The sequence below is a fragment of the Tasmannia lanceolata genome, unplaced genomic scaffold, assembly GCF_043159265.1.
Source record: "Tasmannia lanceolata isolate RefF3 unplaced genomic scaffold, GAP_Taslan_0.1 ptg000012l, whole genome shotgun sequence".
In the NCBI taxonomy this organism is placed as follows: Eukaryota; Viridiplantae; Streptophyta; class Magnoliopsida; order Canellales; family Winteraceae; genus Tasmannia; species Tasmannia lanceolata.
In genome coordinates this window covers 41,689,766-41,712,198 of record NW_027518689.1, presented here as the reverse complement: position 1 = coordinate 41,712,198, position 22,433 = coordinate 41,689,766, and the positions used below count along the sequence as shown (strand labels likewise).

Here is a 22,433-nt window from a genome sequence, read left to right as displayed (position 1 = left end):
GGAAAACCCTAATACATCATTTTCCCCCTTTTGAGCTCTAAACCCTCTTCTCAAAGACAAGAATATTTTGGATGAGGGAGGAGGAAAACAGAGCGGTGGAGAGGCGGCGGAGCCGGAGATGAGGCGGACTAATGGAGGCCGCGGAGCCACGCAATCGGAGATGAGGCGGAGGGCCGGAAGTGTTATGAACCCGATCTATTTGCAGCGGTGGTCATCTCCCCCATTTCCCAAAAAAGCTGAGCGGTTTTCATTGTCTCACTGCTCTCTCTGTCTTCATTATTTTCTACATTCTTTTCCTTTTAATCCTTCTTTGATTTGAAGCTCTATTTAACTACACTATAAACCGGATTTTCCTGCCCTACTTTCTCTAACCAAACCCTAAACAATAACCCTGATTTTCCTTCATTCCCCATACCTCAATCCCATCTCTGCATCAACCGGATTTTCCGTCCTTCCTCTCTCCACCACACGCATCTTTTTCTTTCTTTTGAATGGTGGATGAAAGAGTGATAAACGAGTGGGAATGCTACACTATGCACAGTTGACATACTTGGATACGACAGTTGACACCCATGGAATAACTTATACTCACCACATACTTGGATACGACAGTTGACACCCATGGGTTGAGGCAGTTTCTACATGATCTTATCAAAGGATGAGGAGATTCTTTAGAATTGAATTCTAGTTTTGACGCTAGGAGGTGCAGTGCGAATGAACTTGTATCTCTTCTTGTTTTGAGGTACTGTTTGGTGAGTGTAATGGTAAAGAGTCGACGACTGTCACATGGGTCAACGGGTGTATTTGAGGAAGACAATGAAGGGAATATGAAGAGAGGGAGACTAGTCCAACTTCTCTTCTATTCCTGCGTCTTGGCGTCTTATTGTTTTCTCTCCTCCTAATGAAGAGATATTATTGAGGAAGATGAAGGAAAATGGGGTCTTCATGATGAAATGGCATGTTTCCTAACAATTTGTATCACAACATAGTATATGGCCGGATCCATTACATTTCATTGATTTTTCTCTTCTTCATGAAATGGCAGCTGGTTCCTAAAGATTTTGTTTCACCATTTAGGAAGTCAACATGGAATGTAGTAACTGACTAACCGTGAGGCAATAACTGCAGTTTAGTGGTGAGATAAATGCAAAACCCGGATTTCATGAAAAAGATTTCCAATAATAGGGTGCAGATCCAAGATAATAGCGGGCGCAAATTCAATTTTCAATTTTGTATGGCGGTTTTTCCAAATTTATAGGCGGCACATTAATTCAAACGCAAAATAGGGCAAATGGGTTTTGGAGGGAAATTGTTAGCCGCAAACCCAATTTTGTATTTTGTAGGGGAAATTTAATTTTCTAAAACGGTAAACCCAACTTGTTAGCGGCAAACCCATTTTGTAGGGGGGGGGGGGGGGGGGGGGGGGGAACTTTTCCACAAAAAAATCTTGGAAAAAAGACGAATGACAACAGAAAGAAACATGCTCAGTATATATACGTATTAGCATGGACCGCTTAGAAAACACATCAGAGACCACTTTAGTAGATGATCGTAACCTTTCATTTTTTGGGCCTTCATAGCCCGTACACCCAAAAAATGTGGGCTGTTGGATGATCCTTAACCCTTCGATTAGAAGAGTTTGTCATTAGCAGAGCCATATAGCTTAGAATCATCCAAGTGGTTTGCAAAACGATGATGAATGCCAAATGATCGAATGGACTGATTTATACCTAGTGTCATCTTTAAGGTGTGGGCCGAAATATTAATAAAGGATCCATATCATGCTAGCAACATTTTATTAAAAGAGGTGTTAAACAATTTTGAGTTAACGCTTTAAATGGTGTGAAATACGTAAACAGAGGAATGGTAGAATTTATCCCATCTCAGAAAGAAGAAAGTAGGGAAATCACCTCATAAACCAGAAGCCGTCACCAACAGCAAGAGTAAGATGACGACCTCGACTTTGCAACTTCTTGAAAGAGGTGATCTTTGTGTTGAAAGAGGTGATCTTTGTGTTTTGGAAGGGAATGGTAGCCTTCAATGTTTGGTTTCTAAAAGCTTAATTAATCTTTCACCAATAGCTTCTACTTAAAAAGAATTTCTGTAAGTATTTCCAATGTTCCCTGCAAAAAATAAGGTCTCACTTGCCCAAAAAAAGGCAAGAAAAGAACAAAAAAAGAAAGAACAGAAAAAGTTTCAAAATAAATGGACTCTTCATAATCGTTTTGGGTGGATTTTCAAAGAAGGGAAATGGAGAGATATTAGGAAACTACCAAAACCGAATTAGCGGCCGGGTCGTTTAGGGAGGAAAGACAAATAGAAACCGAATTAGTGGGATTTTCTCTCACTCCCTATTGGCTGGGGGAGATTTTCTCACACTTAACAGCAATTTTCTTTCTATTTCAACTCAATCACGATCAAGAAATTTAAAAATGCAACCCACACTACATATAGAGAGAGAGAGAGAGAGAGAGAGAGAGAGTTTTTTTTTGAAATGGCAAATATTATAAAAGAATTGGGCCACCCGATAGGGAAATCCCGGGAGGACGTTACCATGTTTGGGTAGAAGTCAGTTTTTTTAGGGAAGGTGAAATCGGCAATTTCAACAAAAAGTGCGTGAAATTCGTTTTGGTGGATTCAATTTCAAAATTTAAAACTGATGTAATCCTAATTAAAGCTGTAAATTCTATTTAAGACAATATCTATTCCAAGGCAAATTTAATTTTGTTGAGCGGCAAACTCAAACGGCAAACTCAAATTAATAGCGGTAAATGATTGGAACGGGAAAAACTTTTCCAAAATAAACTTTTCTTCGAAAAAAGACGAATGACAACGGAAAGAAACATGCTGTGTGTGTGTGTCTATATATATATATAGCAGAAGAGAAAAGGGAGAATTATTGTCCATTTAACACTTCAATTTGGATGATTTTTACCGTTTTTTGCCCTCCCCACATATCTCTATATACTATCTATGTGAGGGTAAAATCGTAATCTACATACAAAAAGTACCGACACGGGTACCTGTCTATGACAATTACGAAAAAAAACTACCAAGAAGAGGTAAAGACATATGACAATGACGAAAGAACTAATTTATATTACTCATGCAGGACACTTGCAAAATATTGACGGATTCCGAGCACCTGAAGAGGAACAACAATTACGAAAATCTCTATCGATTGGAGAGCTAGGATCAACCTATGGAAATGATTTTACGGGCACAACCGATTGATGTTGTGTTATATAGAGACTTGCTCACCCTGTGCGATACCTCAGAAACCTCGCCCCCATATATATATATATATATATATATAGAGAGAGAGAGAGAGAAGAGAAGGTACTCCCTGAAGTAGATAACTTATCTACTCCCTACCTTAAAATAACAGTTGGGGCCACATTGTTTGGGTGATCCAAAGCATTCATTTGATGCGCCCTCACATAGATAGGCTGTGCCCAAAAAATCAGCTTGATAGGATCATCCTAACCCTATGAAGTGTGGGGGCAAAAAATGGACAGATTTGTGGAGGTTTTATACACGTCAATTTTTGCCTCGACAATTCATAGGGTTAGGATGATCCTATCGAGCTGATTTTTTGGGCACACCCTATTTATGTGAGGGCGCATCAAATGAATGCTTTGGATCACCAAAACAATGTGACCCCAACTGTTATTTTAAGGTAGGGAGTAGATAAGTTATCTACTCCATGGAGTACCTTCTCTTTTCTCATATATATATATATATATATATATATATATATATATATATATATATATATATATATATATATATTCATCTTCTTCGAATTCAATATATATTTGCATTTTGCATCTCTGATTCTTCTTCGACCTCCACGAGATTTTTCTCACATCTCTGCATCTTCTTTCACCTCCATATATTTTTCCGGCATCACTACAGAGTGATACCCATATATTTCTGCCAAAATTGCAAATTTCAGGAAGCTTTGCAGGAAAGATTCAATGAATACAATGGCGGATTTCGTAGCTCCACGAGTTCATCAATTGAAGATTTCAGGGACCAGATTTTGTAGCTCCACGATTTCGTCAATGGTAGATTTGAGGGTGCTACGGTTCGTCAATGGCAGATTCAATGAAGACCATGGGAGATTTCAGGATCATCCATGAAGACAATGGCAGATTTGGTAGCTCCAAAAGTTCATCAATGGCATATTTCTTGGTGTTTAGGGTAAGGGAAAGAAGAGGTAATAAATGATATTATGTATTTCCCAACGGCTACCTCCAATGGCTTGAAAATCTCAAAACTTGGAAGGCGCAATAGCCGAAGCAACTTTCTAGCCGGAAAGAAAACATGAATCCTCTTGATTTTGAAGGATTTTGGGTGGTGGATTCTCATCTACCACTCCACAGAAATAGAAAGGTAGTTCATTTTCCAGAAGAGCTTAAGGGCAGCAACCGAATGCAAGAAAGTCACTTTCGACCGGAAAGTAGGCAACAAAATCCTTTCCTTTCCACCAAAATACATCAATCGAATACTCCCTGATCGAATTTCTCAGGAAATTTGGCTCTTCCTTTCAAGGGTGTTCCCTTCATCAATTAACATTAACGGAGGAATGTCCTTTCTTGTCCCCTCTATGAGATTTCAAAAAAGGGATTTTTGCTGATTCGTCCCTACATGGCAAAATAATTGCTTATTAGTCCCTAAGAAAAGCATATTAGCTGAACAATCCTACTTTTAGAAAATATTCGCTAGAAGGTCCCTGAAACTCACGAACTTCAAAATGGCAAATTTAACACCCCCCCCCCTCTCATTTAATCCGTTTTAGCATTTTTTGATTTCCCTTCCAATATTTTCAAAAAAAAAACTAGGAAATGGAAATAAGCAACAATATTATCTCTTCCAATATTGACTGTCCCTTTTGCATCTCTGATTCTTCTTCGACCTCCACGAGATTTTTCTCGCATCTGCATCTTCTTTCACCTCCATATATTTTTTCGGCATCACTACAGAGTGATACCCATATATTTCTGCCAAAATTGCAAATTTCAGGAAGCTTTGCCGGAAAGATTCAATGAATACAATGGCGGATTTCGTAGCTCCACGAGTTCATCAATTGAAGATTTCACGGACCAGATTTTGTAGCTCCACGATTTCGTCAATGGTAGATTTGAGGGTGCTACGGTTCGTCAATGGCAGATTCAATGAAGACCATGGGAGATTTCAGGATCATCCACGAAGACAATGGCAGATTTGGTAGCTCCAAAAGTTCATCAATGGCATATTTCTTGGTGTTTAGGGTAAGGGAAAGAAGAGGTAATAAATGATATTATGTATTTCCCAACGGCTACCTCCAATGGCTTGAAAATCTCAAAACTTGGAAGGCGCAATAGCCGAAGCAACTTTCTAGCCGGAAAGAAAACATGAATCCTCTTGATTTTGAAGGATTTTGGGTGGTGGATTCTCATCTACCACTCCACAGAAATAGAAAGGTAGTTCATTTTCCAGAAGAGCTTAAGGGCAGCAACCGAATGCAAGAAAGTCACTTTCGACCGAAAAGTAGGCAACAAAATCCTTTCCTTTCCACCAAAATACATCAATCGAATACTCCCTGATCGAATTTCTCAGGAAATTTGGCTCTTCCTTTCGAGGGTGTTCCCTTCATCAATTAACATTAACGGAGGAATGTCCTTTCTTGTCCCCTCTATGAGATTTCAAAAAAGGGGGTTTTGCTGATTCGTCCCTACATGGCAAAATAATTGCTTATTAGTCGCTAAGAAAAGCATATTAGCTGAACAATCCTACTTTTAGAAAATATTCGCTAGAAGGTCCCTGAAACTCACGAACTTCAAAATGGCAAATTTAACCCCCCCCCCCCCCCCTCCTCTCATTTAATCCGTTTTAGCATTTTTTGATTTCCCTTCCAATATTTTCGAAAAAAAAACTAGGAAATGGAAATAAGCAACAATATTATATCTTCCAATATTGACTGTCCCTTTGACATCCTCCCTTCTTCTTCTCCCAATATTAGAAGCCAAACCCTAGTTCTTATTCCCAAAACAAAACTAAAACCCTACCGTATTTAATTTATATAAGGGAAATGTTATCAGCACTACTGTATTTTGATGATGGCACTCCTCACTTTATTAAAAGCACGATATGGCCCGCACCATAGGATGATCCAAACTGTCCATTAGATGGGCCAATGCCTAAATAGGTTGTGCCCCAAAAATCATTTCCATAGGTTGATCCTAACCCTCCGATCTAGAGGGTTAGGATCAACCTATGGAAATGATTTTTAGGGCACAACCTATTTAGGCTATGGCCCTTCTAATGGATGGTTTGGATCATCCTATGGTGCGGGCGATACCTTACTTTTAATAAAGTGAGGAGTGCCATCATCAAAATACAGTAGTGCTGATAACATTTCCCTTTATAGAAATAATTTTCCATCAGAGAAAAAAAATTTCCATAGAAATAATTTTCCATGAGAGATATTTTCTTGCAATCCAACCAAGATAGGATTTTTTAGAAAAGTTAAAGATGAAAAATATTCCTAAAATTTCATACTTTATTTATCTATGAAGAAAAAATAACTCAAACCGACCCTATTTAATTTATTTTAGAGAGATTTTCAATTTATTTAATTCCTAAAATGATTTTTTTGTTGAAGGTGTTTTGACGAGAATATTGAAAGAGATAATATTGTTGCTTATTTCCTAGTTTTTTTCCAAAAATATTGGAAGGGAAATAAAAAAAAACGCTAAAACTGATTAAATGGGTCGGGCATCTAAATTCGCCATTTTAAAGTTTTTAACGGAGAAAATTGAAGTTCGTGAGTTTTAGGGACCTTTTAGCAAATATTTTTCTAATTGTCGGACTGTTAAGCTAATATGCTTTTCTTAGGGACTAATAAGCAATTAGTTTGCCATGTAGGGACTAATCAGCAAAAATCCCTTCAAAAAAAAACCTCATGGGGTTTGACTAGAGTCGCCACATTGGATGTATGGTATTGGACCCACAACTGACTCTGGAAGTGGTACGTATTCCCATCGATCAGGTTTGTTGCCTAGTTACAGGAATGGATTGTGCCAAGCACCATCCCCATTCGGTATGCATTGGTCTCTAAATCAAAGCCATATTTCGGTCAACATATTTGCTTAATCGGGCTGAGCAATTTTTATCCAACAAGACTGAGTTAAAAATTGTAAGCCCAAGGGTACAACCCATTGATGTTTTGATGATTAACAGACCCAAATTGATGGTAGATTGCTAATAGCTTCTCTAGTGTTGTGGTTTAGATATGATTCATCAAAGCCAATACTTGAAGCAAGAAGAAGAAGGGCACAACTTGGAGACAGTCAAGTATCGGTGGTCTTCTTATGATCCTTGAAGTTCATTGAAGAGTAAACAAAACTACAAGCACAAGAGCAACATTGAAGACTCTCCCAAGTCAAAGAACGTCCATGCAAATGCCTGGAAGAGAAAGAATCAAGAAGACTCAAGGTTTCTTTACTTTATAGAATGTATTGGAGTCCTCTTGACATAAGCAATTTGCATAAAAATATGTTTTCAAAACTGTTTGAACAAACACAAAAATGCATTTGAAAACACATGACAAAAGCCCAAAGACCATGGCCCAAAGCCCCAAGGAATTCATTCTTAAAACCAAGTTTTTAAAACGGGGCCGGTCGACCGTGGGAAGGGTGCTAGAACTTCACCACCTACCCATCATTATAGGGCCGGTCGATCGAGGCACCCTGGTCAACCGCAGATGAGCTTCTGGAAATTCTAGAGGCCATCCAGAATGGTTAAGGCGGTCGATCGCCATAGGGCCGGGCGACCGCGGACAGGCTTCTGGGTTTAAAATAAAACGTCCAAAAGGGTCAAGGCGGGCGACCACGATACCCCGGTCGACCGCGAATGTTCGAAATTCAAAATTAAAAAGAGTGAGCTCCCAAAGGACTGGCGACCGCGACACCTCGGTCTACCGCGCCTATGCGAAAAAGTTAGGGCTCGAACGGCTAGTTGTTTTTCACCCAGTTTTTTACCATTCTACCCCCAAACGGTAATAACTCTACTTGGGCTATTTATACCCCATCCTTGACCATCTTGGGAACCTTTTGAATCATCATTTATCAAACCCTAGAGTTTTTTCATTTAAATCAAAAGGAGTCCTTCTTCAACCTCTTGAGCATTTACTTTGTGCATTTACTTCTTGTCAAGAGGCACTCCTTAGGACTTTTACTTGTAATAAATAGGAGTGATTAGTGAGCCATTGAGTGTTGTATTTGCCTTTAAGACGCTTGAGTGCGTTCTTTCTTTTATCTTCTTGTACTTGGAAAGAGAACCCATTTCCTTTGAGGCGTGTTGCGAAGTGGATTGGTGTTCTTGGAGGAGGTTCGCAAAGGGGGTTTGTTCTCTTGGAGCCAGTTCAAATTGTAAGGCTCGGGACTCGGCTTTAGTGGAGGTCCAAAATAGTGAAGAAAAATCTCAAAGAAAAACCAAGTACTTGGGTAATGGAGTATGTCCGTTTGTGACTAAATCACTCTAAAATCCTTGTGTGATCTCATTACTCTTCATCTCCTCTTGTTGGGTGTTTGGTAATTTCTTTCCTCACTTTCTCATTTTAATTTAACAAGGGTTAGTATTAATTAAAATCAACTAGAAAACCCTCTTGATTTAAATTAATTTTTTAATTATCCAATTCACCCCTCTCTTGGGTTGCCCTTTGGATTTCAAAAATAAATCATGTGGTTTGCGGCCGCAATCATCAAGTCATGCGATAATTGCGACAACAACATGTGGGTTGTGACCGCAATCTTCTGCTTGGCAGTTTATCTTATCTTGGTCCTTTTCTGTATATTTCAATCTGAAATTAAAATGGAGAGAATGAGAGAAGGTTTTTTAACCATTATTTCTTTAAACGTGTGTAAAGGAAGAAAAATCAATTAAGCAAAGGAAATTTATCAATAATTTTAGGGATTTAGGCTATAGGAGAAAACCTACTCCCTGGATCTCATAGATGATCTAAGATAAAATCAAATATTAAAATAAAAATTTTAAGCCAACTATCCTACATTAGTTTAACTACATAATCAAGGAATGCCTTGAGATTTAGGATTCTTTGGAACCCTGAGCCTCGTGACTTTCTCATATTCTAATTATATTAACCCTAGTATGGTACTACGTGATGAAAATGAAAATTAAAGGGGGAGGGAAGAGATTAATTACTTGGACTGCCGACGAAATCATGACGTTAGTTATGGAGCGCCGCTCAGACTCCACAATGCCTTCTCTGTGCTTTCAATCATCAATCCTTTCAAGGAGCGGGAGACCTTTTCAGGGTTTCAGACTCTTTACCCGAGATTTTGCTCAAAATTTAGTGGTAAAAGCTCTTCTTTGTGAATGCCTAGGGCATTGTGCCTTTTATAGACTCGAAAACCAAGGAAATGGGCTTATCGGTGATGTGGCATCGTCCAGAGTAGAGAAAATGGAACCTCTAAGGTTTCTCTTTATCGAGCAATTGCGGATGCAAAGTCAATTGTGATTGCAAGTTAACCCTAATTTCAGTGGTTTGCGACAACTGCAATAGCAACTGTTTTGAAAACTGATTTTTTCTGAAATGAGGTATTTCTAGATTTTTGAAGAATTTCAAAGTGGGTGATAATTGGGTAGGCTGTGGACGATAGATTCTTCGAACTTGGAGCCTACAAAGACCTGTGGTTCATATATTCAAGAGTTGCTCATTATCGGAGTACCTATCGCCACAAACTATCATCAGTCCGAGCTGGGCCCAACGTGAATATGCTGTGTCCACAATGTAAAAGCACTTTTATGGCTTTGTTCTCTTTTTTGTATTATTAGCCATCTCGGTCTTTGAGGTTTCTCTCAGTTTTTATATAATTATTACCATTTCAAAAAAAATACGTGCAATTACATGTGAACACCCTATAAAAACTGCACAATTGTGAGTCTTTTATGGAGATGACTTTCGGGGCACGAGCTACTTATATTGGGGACAAACAAATGAGTGGTTTGGATCAACAATAATATGTACTAACGATAATATTTGCTACAGTGTGTGTAGCAAATGAGTGGTTTGGATCAACAATAATATTTACACACATACTTGCAAATACATCATATAAAAACTCAAAAATTGTGGATCTTTTAGGCTATCGATTGTTGCACTGCCATGTTTTGATTATGACACAAACCTTTTCTTCTATTGGAAAACGCTTTCAAAATGGGATTTTGTTTGGAAAATAAAGAAGGAAGTAGAATTGACCGACAACTTGGTCATTTCCACATTGTTTTTCTACATTTCGTGGGGATTCGAAGTCACTTGTTTTCTTGCGCATGTGTTACAACATAGGATTTCGTCTTTATTTTCCAAATGGAATCCCATTTTACTAGCAACCCTCTTCTTTTGTTATTTAACTAGCGGTCAAAAGCTTAAAGACAAGGTTAGTTTGTATCATTATCAAAAAATGGTAGTGCAAACATCAGTAGAGCATTTTATGGTATGATGATCAGTAATTAAATTGCTAGTTTTTACCTATTATCATAATTATATTGTGTACATATGCTTCGAGAGAACCAAGTAACATGATTCCAAACAACCAATATTGTCCCCATCTAAAAAAATTTAAATGAAACCCTAGTCCTTGATAATTAAACACAACAATTACATTTTTTCCTTGATAATTAAAACACAAGAATTACATTTTTTTAATACCAATCATGTATCCATCTCTCACATGGAGAGTGCATTAACAATTTCCAATGACTTCACATCACTTTGGCTAGACCTTATTGCTCACTCTACAATAATGCAAACACTGAGGAATCTTGTTGTTTCGTAAGGGCTTATGCAGACAGAAGAACTTGTCCCATGAAACAGATAATATGGCTCTACTCATGCTAAAAAGATGCGAGCTTAGGTTTGGGGGGATCGACCACGCAGATGTCGAGGAAACTGTGGATTGGAGTGTATTCGTAATCTGGATATAGCTTCGAAGCTTCCAAATCCTTTTTCTCCAGTTCAAAGCTCATCTGATCACCCTTGATAAAGATGTTGTGAAGGATGGAGACTGGTATGTTGTCGGGATATGTAAGAGCTGCATAGATTAATAAACGTATTAAATATTGAACCAAATTGATAGCCGCACCTCCATCGTTTTGATTATGGCACACCTCGGTCTCTTTCTTTTCAAGTTTTGCTGTTTGGCTGGTGGGAGCATAGTTGCTAGAGGTTCAACTCCAGACGGGTTGGGGCAGATTGAGGACAACCCTAGCCAGGGGCAGAGCGTTCCGGGCTCTGCTCCTGACCCTAGCCCAACCTGAGGTGGCATTCCCAACCTAATCAGTCTCTAAATTAATCTCACAACCCTTACCCAATTTGTCCAACCCGATTCTATAAAATGGGTCAGGTTGGGTTCGGGTTAGCTCGAGGCACAAAAAAAAGGAAAAATATAAAAGAAACTATGAACCTAAGATATTGAAAATACCGATAAAATTAGGGAGGAGGTATTGGGTTAAGGTTGGGTCGAGTTGCCCAAGGCATCAACCCTAACCCAACACGAAATTAAATAGGGTTGGCTATGTCCAACCCAACCTAAGGAAACACCTATGCAACCGAGATGAAATCGGGCTAAAGCCGTTGGGTTCAAGTTCAGACTGACCCAAGTTGCATCCTATAACAGCTACAAAGCTCTGGTTAGGCAATAATTCAGAAGGCAAATGTTCAACATTTTAGAAATGTTAGGAAAGTGCTCGGGAGAAATTTCCTTGTATAGAAGAGGTTATTTCACTTGTGCATTTTGCAACTAAGTCCGTCACTACAATTTCTTTTGTAATAATTTTGTATATCTTTCAAAATTTATAAATAATATATGAGAAATTGACAAACTATTCGTAAATATCATACCATTAAAAAAAGCTATTTGTAAAATCATGCTCAATTCAAAAAATGCAAGAATTTTGGGTAACTCGGGAATTTTTTAAGTCTAAAACTGTTGAAGTATAAATGATCAACAGCCAATCACTCCAAAAAATGAAGCTGTTAGAGCTGATGTTATTTAATTATTTATTCTTCACCTCCCTCGCCCCCTCCTCACACACACACACACACGTGTGGTCCCCCTTTTTCTTGGGTTGGCCGTACACGTGGCTCCTCTTTTAGGTTGGCCTTACACATGGATTTTTAATATCAAATAGTTGTTGGTTTTTTAACCCAGGGTTTGCCTTGAGGCAGTAGCTGTGATACCATGTGAAACAGCCAATTACTCCAAAAGCTTAGGCTGTTAGAGTAGGTGTTATTTAATTCTTTATACTTCAAAAAAAAAACAGGTGCAGACAACAACTTACTAGCCTTTACTATGGTAAGAAAACTGAAAAGAAATTGTGATATTCTTACATTCTGAGAGCTTCACAATTTCTTCTTCGGGGACATGGATCTTCTTCAAAGTCCTTCCAGACTTCTTCTCCCAAGACGCTATCAATTCTAGCTGAGAGATGATGTTTCCTGGTGGCCTATAGATGATGACACGATTGCAAACCCGAGGATCGGTTGCTGCCTTAATCGTGTAAGCCGCCACGTCTTTCTCATAATTCAACACAGCTGAAGATGAAAATTTTCATTCCATTAGGCCTTACAAATTAAGAAGAATCTAGCTATAGAAGTATCTATTAATGAAAAAGACTAACCACAAGGTCAAAACTGCAATGTTTTGATAAGATGCGCGAAACATCTTATCGTCTAGCATTTAAAAGGCTTTCAGAAGGATTTTACAGTTCTCAAAAAGCTCTTATAAGCCCTTTAAATACTAAATGACAAGATCCTGAGCGCATCTTATCAAAAAAATGAGTGCTGAAATCATTTCCCGAAATAAAAACCAGGAATACCAATTTGTAAACACACTGAGATGTTTGTATTAAGTACCTTTGGCTTCGCCACTGCCATATACGATGGCATCTTCTCTTTCGTCGTGCGGATGAAGCAAGTAATCAACGAAGTATGCTCCAAAGGAGTTTGCGGAGACATAGGTGTATGGGATTCCTGCTGCTTCTGTAGCCCTTCTTATCTTCTTCTTGTTCTCAAGGAGAGCTTGAAATGGAGGGAGCCCACTAACCCTATCCACTTCATTCCCAAATTCTGATGGGAGAAACCTCTATAGAACCACATAAATGGAAAATTTAAGACATAAATATTAATACACACACATAGAGAAAGAGAGAGATATGAATACCTTGATGTTACCAGCCTCTTTAATGGCGTCTATGATTTTGATCTGATCTAGATGTTGAGGAACTGCAAGTGTAGATATCACCACATCTACTTGTTTAATCACATAGACCAACTTTTCGTGCTCATCCAAATTTCCCTGTTTTGAAGAATAACTAGTTTCAATCAATTAATTGGGTGCAAAAAATATTAGGCAAAAAAGAGATGAGCTAGACTCATCAACAACTCTAATTAGAAATTTTTAATGATTCTGTAATAGATAGTAATTTTGGCTTTTGTGATCAGGACTAGTTAATCTCCTAGCATCATAGCTATAAAAAATCTTGAAAAATCACAAATTTCTATACCCCACTTTAAACTTTAAAAATTGATTAATTAAAAAATTAATTTAGAATTTTTTGAATTAAATGTGGTTTTCTAGAATTAAACCCGAATTAAATGTGGATTTGATCATTCCTCGTATGTTATCTCACTCTCGGGAGACATCCAACATTTTTTTTTTTGATGGGTAAGGAGACATCCAACATTGACTGAAAAGGGTATTGAAGTGGACAGATTCTAAGTTAGCAATAACAATAACTAAACCATTGTTTCGTTTACCATATATGTGTTGTTCTATATGGTAAATGATATGTTCACCCCTTTTATTTGTCTTTCTTTATTTTAATGAAAAGTCAAACAAAAAAGATATTCATTTTTTTAAGGAAAAGACAAACAATCGGGTAGAAATGCTAGAACAGGGGTGGAAATATCATTTACCATTTGTATAAATATGGATGATAAGTACTAGGGCTGCAACTCGAGCCGGGTAAAACCCGACCCGCATCGACCCGACCCGAAAATAGCCTGGGTCGGGTTCAGGTTTCATGGGTTTCGGGTCGAGCCGGGTTCAACATTCAAAAGCCCGCATGAATCTCGGGTCGAGCCGGGTTTGAAGGGGCCCGACCCGACCCGACCCGAGTTACATAAGTTATAATATGTACATTTTTTTCTATTGTTAGTTAAAAGTTAAAGGGATAATTACATTTACACCCCCTCTAGTTTCTGACACATCCACTTCCACCCCTATAGTTTAAAACGTGACAAATACACCCTTGTAGTTTCAATTTGTTTAAGGTAGGCCCCCTCAGCTAAAGGTTCGTCCATAGATTGAAGGGTTAGGATGATCCGATGGAGCTGATTTTTTTGGCACACCCTAACTATGTCAGGACCCATAAAATTAACACTTTGGATCATCCAAACAATGTGGGCCCACATTATTTGGATGATTTTTTGGTAGTGTTTGGATTCGGGTAGGGGCCCACATTATTTGGATGATCCAAAGCGTTCATTTGATGGGTCCTGACATAGATATGGTGTGCCCAAAAAATCAGCTCCATCGGATCATCCTAACCCTTCAATCTATGGACGAACCTTCAGCTGAGGGGGCAAACATTAAACAAATTGAAACTACAGGGGTGTATTTGTCACGTTTTAAACTATAGGGGTGGAAGTGGATGTGTCAGAAACTAGAGGGGGTGTAAATGTAATTATCCCAAAGTTAAAAGTGAAAACCCACGCACCCATTGTTACTGTATGTGAGTGTAATTTCTGCTTCTATGAGTTGAGTTGCCTTGCCAAACAAGAATTTTCCTTAAAAATTTGCGCCAACGTGAAAAAACCCGACCCGACCCGAACCGACCCGAGATTTATCATGGGTAGGGCCGGGTTTGGGAATCGTGGGTTTTTCGAAAAAAAACCCGACCCGACCCGACCCGAGATATTTCTCGGGTAGGGCTGGGTTCTCCAAAACCCGACCCGCCCGACCCGAGTTGCAGCCCTAATAAGTACGCCGATCTTGTCCTGAAAAAGGAAAATGACCATAGAAAACAACAAATATTCTTGGCTTTAACCCTGCGACGAATAGAAGGAATAAAGAAGGAACCAATAGAAATATTCCGGCTGATACCGTTTCCAACCGTAAACGAATTCCTAGGATTTTAGGTGGAATATGTATTGTAATTCTTTCTACTTCTCGACGTATAATGACTGATCCACAAGGTCGAGTAGGAAGAATTGGAGGAGAATCAAATTTTGTGTTATATATGGTGATCCTTCTGGTATCTGAATTTGATCTGTAACTTCAATCCAATGGCAGCGCATTATATGTGCTTGGTGATTGGAACCATTGATCTGATGGTCCATCTCCGAGTAATCTAGCTAGTGGGTCCAGGTCTGATGCCAAAGAGATCCCATCCCAAGATTTAGGTGTGAAAAAATCAACAGGTTAAGACATCTTTGGGATGTCTTTCTCATCATACTTGATTAAAGGTCTATAATCATCCGTTGAGGGTAGGATCAAGGGGACATGTTATGGAAACAACATTTGAAGAATAATCATTCAATTATTCAATGAATAATTAAAAAACTCTTATAAAATCGTGATTTTTCATGCCCATATAAACACAAAGCTGACAAAAAAAACCTCATCAATTTCTCATATTCATTTTGTAAATCTCACAAGTAGTCCAAAATTATTAGAAAAGCATTATATTAATTAAAATGGAACTCATAGCTTAAAATTTATAGAAGACATTCACATAATCAAAATTGAAAAAATTCCCATGTGAAAAATACTAAAACAATTTAGACATGCAAAATTATTGTAAAATTGCACAAATGAAATTGATGAATTATTCCACACTTAGTATCCTTCTTCATTCAGAATTAAAGTAAGTATATGTACAGTAAATGCATTTGGTTAAATAGAAAAGTAATTCATCTAACTTTGTAATTACTACGAAAACGATCTTCATCTTAAAAGATATATATATATATATATATATATATATATATATATATATGTTTATGAGGTATCTCGCAGCCTGAGCAGTCCACTAAATACACGATCTGTCATGTTGTTTGAGTCATCCAACCCATTCATTCTATAGGACCTAACATAGGTAGGGTGTCCCTAAGAAATCATCTCCATAGGATCATGGTAACTGTTGATTTGTGGACTTTTAGAATGGACGACTAGAAAGTGGGCTTCTACAGATCGAGTGGTTAGGATGATTGTACGGAGATGGTTTGTTAGGAACACCCTATCTATATGAGGTTCTATGGAATGAATGGGAAGGATGAGTCAAACAACATGGAGATGCATGGTGTGTTTATAGAGGCTTGCTCAGGCTGAGCTATAGCTCAGAAACCTCGCCCCCTATATATAATATTATTCGTAGTAGATATAGTTATTGTCAAAAGAAAAATAACAACTATTCAGGGTAGACATTTGCCTCTCCAAATTATTCCATAAGCCAAACTTTGTAAATGTGCTTAGCATAAATATTAAGTTCTTTTTTACGTTAAAAAAAGGAGATTATTCTATTGGAGTTAGTTACCTCATAAACCTCCACCCCCATGGATTTGAATTCCTTGAGCAAGTCTCGCTTGGCAGAGTTGGCGGTGGCCGTGATCGGTCTAATATAAACATACGTAGGGTGTCCCAAGGACACACTAGCCTTCACCATGTATTTTCCAAGATACCCACTTGCTCCAAATATGAGTATCTTGCTCTCACTAGCCATCTCTATGTATATGTCTGTGGAGGAAACTAAAGGAGGAGGAGGACGAAGAAGAAAAAGAATTGGAAGGAGAAGAAGATGAAGAAAATAAAAACTGAAAACTATAGAAACCAGAGAAAGAAGAGGATGGAAGGATAGCTTAATTAGTTTAGTATGGATCATTGCCTTGAAGGTTGCCTACTTATATAGATACTCCAAGGGGTCTGGCCTGTTTATTTACTTTAGAAAAAAATTCTAAAATAAAAGCTTATTGGAGATGATATCCACACTCCTTCAACTCCCTTTCTCTATTTCAAACATTTTCCAATAGCTGATACAGCTCGTACCAAATGGCATTCTCCAATGAAAAATAAGTTTTGAATTTTTTAAAAAAGAGTCAACTTGTTTATCAATACATAAATGACAAAGTTATAAATATCAGTTCCAAACTAGAATGGAAAAAAAAAAAAGAGGAATCAATATACTAATGAAAAAATATTATATTGTACAGGCGTTAATTGATAATGACAGTTGTGGGCCCATACATCATGGGCAAGGCTAGCTACAACAACTCTCGTTTATACAGGATCAATTTGACACTAGTGGAGATTTTTTTTTCTTTTTTCTCTTTATAATTTTCGAATTTGAGTAAACGCACATAGAAAATGCTTGATTTTGTGGGGTTATGATCTTTCCTCATATTGAAAATTGATTATTGTGCATAAAATATCACAATTTAAGGACGTAAAGCCTTGTTCTTAACAATAATATAAGTAGGTCTTCCTAAAAAAAATTGTCAATTTGACACTAGTGGAGTTTTTTTTTTCTTTTTTCTCTTTATAATTTTCGAAATTGAGTAAACGCACATAGAAAATGCTTGATTTTGTCGGGTTATGATCTTTCCTCACATTCAAAATTGATTATTGTGCATAAAATATCAAAATCTAAGGCTGTAAGGCCTTGTTCTTAACAATAATTTAACTAGGGTCTTCCTAAAAAAAATTGACCAAGAGAGACTACGTCACTCAAGGGGTGAGTGTTGATGAATTGGAAAAGTACATTTTTCCTTTCTCTGGAAACTACTCGCCCCTCCCACTCCCATGGTCCCACCGTCCCAACTCGGCAACTCTCAAGCCGTTCGATTCAACTTCGCCCCTCCCACTCTCATCTAAGAAGTAAAGAAGAAGAATAAGAAGAAGAATAAGGAGGAGGAGGAAGAGGTAAGGGCAGATTTTTTTTCTTTTTTTCTTTTATTTTTTGTATTTATAAAGACTAAAGCATTTGATTGATGAGATTTGCCCTAGATATTTATGATAAAACCTTAGAAATTTACGGAATCGGATGGCAGATCAATGGATGACTGATAGTATGATTACTTACATTGAAAATGATATATTTTGTAGCATTGATAATGAAACAATCATGCATTGGTTTCAGAACATGATCGACTCGTCGAGGACAACTGTAGTGAGTTTTTCATTTACAATGTAATTTTTTTTTGATTAAATATATTATCTTATTTTGACCCCCTTATGTATAAATCTTGGCTCCGCCAATGCTCACACACACACAAAAACACACTCTCAATAGTTGGTAACCTAATTTTTCGTGAAAAAAAAATTGCAAAATTGCATGGTTGCCAAACATGACTTAGCAGAAAAAATTATTTGTGAGATTGGTTGTCTTCAGCGGTTCTCAACTCTTAAGTGCCTCTGAATTATTAAATTTCTTCATGCTAATTTGTATTTAAAAAGATGATGAAATGTACATTCATCAACGAAAATGCCCTTTGACCGATCGAGAGAAGGATCATTAGATGATTGTGTTTGCAACAAATACACACACTTCATTTTAAATTGTTCTTGAGAGAGGTGCATGAAAATGGCCATCTTAATTAGCTTGATGAACCAACGAAAAATCCAATTAAAAACTCAAAAACTAAATAATACCCATTTTTTTTAGATAACAACAAAGTTTTGAAAGAACCTATGTTTCCTCTTCTTCTTCTTCTTTTGTTTGCTTGTGCAAATGTCTTAAATTCTATTTGTAGACTTTCTTTGGGGTTTCTAGAAGAAAGAAAGAACCAAATATTGAGGACACGTTGGGCTACCATGAATTTTTTTTTTCCATGATAAACTAGTGTCTCCAAGTGGTGAGAGAGACGTAAGGCGGGTGAAGTACCTAAAAATCACGAACTAGTGCCTACAAATGATGATAATTAAGTGGCTAAAAATCAGGAAACAAAAAACTTTGATCAAAATAGGATCGACCTTTTCATAATTTTTAGCCACTTCTCACTCTCATCTCAACCGTGCCCTCTCAAGCCTCTCTCTTTCTCCCACCCGCCCTACCCCTCGCTCACCATTTGGAGACACTAATTTTCATGGGAAAGAAAAATCATTTCCTCACTACCAGACATGGCGTGAAAGTGACCAAAGAGAAAATTGGGAGTTGCTTTGGAAAGGGATAAATATGCCCCTTTCATTACTTGGTACACCCAGGTGCACTTTATCTATGACTATGAAGAGGTAATTGTACATCACATGCGAAGGGTTGAAGGGACCTGATTGCCATCGTACACTACACCTGGGTGTCCCAAATAATGAAAAGGGCGCATTTATTATTTCCTTTTGGAAAACGTGAGAAACTGTTACCACTTGGAAACAACTCTCTCACACGTCCAACACATTTCTGGTTACACCCTCTTGAATTCCATGTCTTTCTCATGGAACAGCGGGCCCGGAAAATGCCTTAATTAATGGGATGGTCCTTATCAAATCCCTATTAAGAAAAAGGCACAACGTGAAGCATGGAACATGGTTTTAAAATATCGATATTTTAAAAAATGGGATTTGCTAGGGACCATCGCAGAAGGCATTTCGCGGACCCCCTGTTGCATGTGAGAGCACTCACCTCATGAATAAGACAAAATCAGTTGAAAAGTGAGCCTATGTGGCTGCTCTCACATGCAAAGAAGGCCCATGAAATGCCTTCTGAAATGCCTTCTGGGATGGTCCCTAGCAAATCCCTTAAAAATATATATCTCCATTACACCACTATTTAAAATCGGGATTTGCTAGGCAATTTTGCGCAGAACCATTTCGCGGCTCACTTTTGCACGAGAGAACAACCACCTCAAATGAATTAAAGTAATAAGACAAAATGTGCTAAAAAGTCAACATGTGTGACTGTTCTGTGGTGCAAAAGTGAGCCAGGAAATGGATTTCCACGGAATTGCCTAGCAAACCCTGTTCGTTTGAGATTGTGACAAGCAATTGTAATCCACCCAGCCGATTATTGGACTCAAAATTAATGTAATTTTGACTCCAATAATCGGTTGGGAGCTCACAATCAGTGGTCATAATCTCAAACGAACAGCGACTAAATATTACCAAAATATCAAGAGATAATCGGTGTCCTACGTAGGGTGCCAACTTGATATTTGATGCAAGGCTGCCGTAGGATCAAATATCAAGAATGGGCGCAACAAACGGGCGGACACTATATAAAACCTTTGGTATGCAGAGATGATATTGACACTCCTTTATCCACTTCATACATTATAAATGAAAATAATATTCATACCTGCATATTTTGATAAGGGGATTGATATTTGCACACCCGAAGGTAATAACCATGCTAAAGAACCTTATGAAAAAGGAGATTTTATATGGGAGAATTTATATGATCGGTGGCCGTGAAAACATGCGAAGTCTAAAAAAAGTAGGTACGGCCCACTTTCTTTTATGATCCAAACCATTCATCTGTTTGGGCACAACGTAAATAGGTTGTGCCCCAAAAATCAGTTCCATAGGATGATCCTAACCCTCCGATCTGTAGAAGATTCCATAAATGATTTTTGGAAATCTCCATATTCAGATCAATTCAGATCAGAGGGTTAGGATCATCCTATGGAACTGATTTTTGGGGCACAACCTATTTACATTGTGCCCAAGCAGATGAACAGTTTGGATCATCCAAAAAAGTGGACCGTGCCTACTTTTTTAGACTTCACGTGTTTTCACGGCCCCCCATCATATAAATTCTCTTTATATCTTGCCCGACTATGAAGTCGTGCGTGGGCCGTACCGCCCATTATATTTGATTCAACACGGGACTTCACGGTCGGGCACGAAAAAGAAACTTGTAACTCTCATAAAAGCTAAGCCGGCTCCTAATCTACTCCCTACCCACTCTCTCTGGGTGTTTTTAGGGTTTACAATTAATGGGACTTCACAGTCGGGCCGAAATTTGGGCGAAATTTTGATAATTTCGGCTGAAATTCTGTAAAGGATTAAAAAATAATATTTTATTAGAAATTTCGTCTTTTCCAAATTTCAAACGAAATTTCTACCGAAATTTGAATTTCGGTTCCAGTTTCGGTCCTCACCAAAATTTCGGATTTCGGCCGAAATTTAAAAGAGTAATGCTAGGGAGGACGAGAGTATGACCTAAAAGAGGACCGAACAAATTGTTTGATGCCGCAACATCACTAGTGATGTTATGAGTAATCCCTTAAGTTTAGGAAAATAATCAAAAAGTAAATTTTTCTTTAACACATGGCATATTGCAGGTCCCGTTTTAGGTCCTAGTCTAGGTCTCCGTATCATTTTCCAATTTAAAACCTTGCTTGCAACACAATCTTGTCTTGAAGAACAACAATATAATTCTTTCAACTATTCTATTATTAATTTCTTTGTTTTATCTTTAAAAAAGATTATTTTATTGGGGTTAGTTACCTCAAAAGCCTCCACCCCCATGGATTTGAATTCCTTGAACAATTCTTGCTTTTCAGAGTTGGTGGTGGCCCTGATGGGTCTAGTATATAGAAACGTAGGATGTCCCAAGGACACACTGGCCTTCACCATGTATTTTCCGAGATGCCCACTTGCTCCAAATATGAGTATCTTGCTTTCACTAGCCATCTCTGTGTGCCTACGTAGCAAAGTACTATAGTATGAAGAAGAAGAGGGAAACAACAGCTTAGTTTGCTTTGGATATTTGCCGTGAAGGTTGCCTACTTATACGGATATGTGGAGTGTATCGGCAAGTTTATTTACTTAGCATATTCAAAAGTGAAAAAGTTAATAGAGAGTAATGAAAGAAAATGCATCAGCCATTCAGGACCACCACCATTTTGGAAGTGTTTTTTCTATTTAAAAGGGGGAGAGTCATTATAGGCTATAAGGAAGTTTCTTAGCGTGTGGAGACCGTCGTTGGGAGAAGGAAATTCTAATCTTCTGGAAACCCTTGAAAAAAGTGTTAATCGATTAGGTTTTCAAAAGTACCAAAGTTTGACAGCACGAATGTCATTTCTCACTTCATCTATGTAATAAAATTTAGAGAAAATGATAAAAAAAAAAATGGAACTTTTAACTGAAATTATGAAAAAAATGGTTGAACTGGCTAAATTCTGAGAAAGGGGTGAAACGCATCCGAAGGCTTGTTTTAAGACAAGAATATCCTTTACTTGCTTTTCCCTCCACCTTTTTGAGAAACGAATTCCAATGCATTTCACAAACGCTATTCACCTTTATTACCTTCTTCTTCGGTAAAACTCCATTGTACAGCCCCCTTCTAGGATGAATTCAGCCCATATTTTTCAAAATGGACTATACAGCCCATACCATAGGATGATCCAAACCGCCCAGTTGATGGGCCACAAC

At 37.9% G+C, this 22,433-nt stretch overlaps 1 protein-coding gene across 1 annotated transcript; it reads right to left on the bottom strand.

The window, feature by feature from the left end:
• Nucleotides 1-10,676: 10,676 nt before the first annotated feature.
• LOC143887365 (isoeugenol synthase 1-like) lies at nt 10,677-21,692 on the bottom strand. The gene is made up of 5 exons (XM_077391463.1): nt 21,507-21,692; nt 13,230-13,364; nt 12,923-13,151; nt 12,398-12,601; nt 10,677-11,099 (listed from the first exon to the last, which is right to left on the bottom strand). Exons 1-5 carry the CDS (start codon nt 21,690-21,692, stop codon nt 10,903-10,905), a joined length of 951 nt encoding a protein of 316 aa, XP_077247578.1. The 3' UTR covers nt 10,677-10,902.
• Between the last annotated feature and the right edge of the window lie 741 nt (nt 21,693-22,433).

Excerpts from the sequence above, each read along its gene's own strand:
- LOC143887365 (XM_077391463.1), bottom strand. The coding sequence starts at position 21,692 with ATGGCTAGTGAAAGCAAGATACTCATATTTGGAGCAAGTGGGCATCTC. Across the intron at positions 13,365-21,506 it reads TGGGGGTGGAGGCTTTTGAG|GGAAATTTGGATGAGCACGA; the intron begins GTAACTAACCCC and ends TCTTCAAAACAG. Across the intron at positions 12,602-12,922 it reads TGGCAGTGGCGAAGCCAAAG|CTGTGTTGAATTATGAGAAA; the intron begins GTACTTAATACA and ends TTTCATCTTCAG.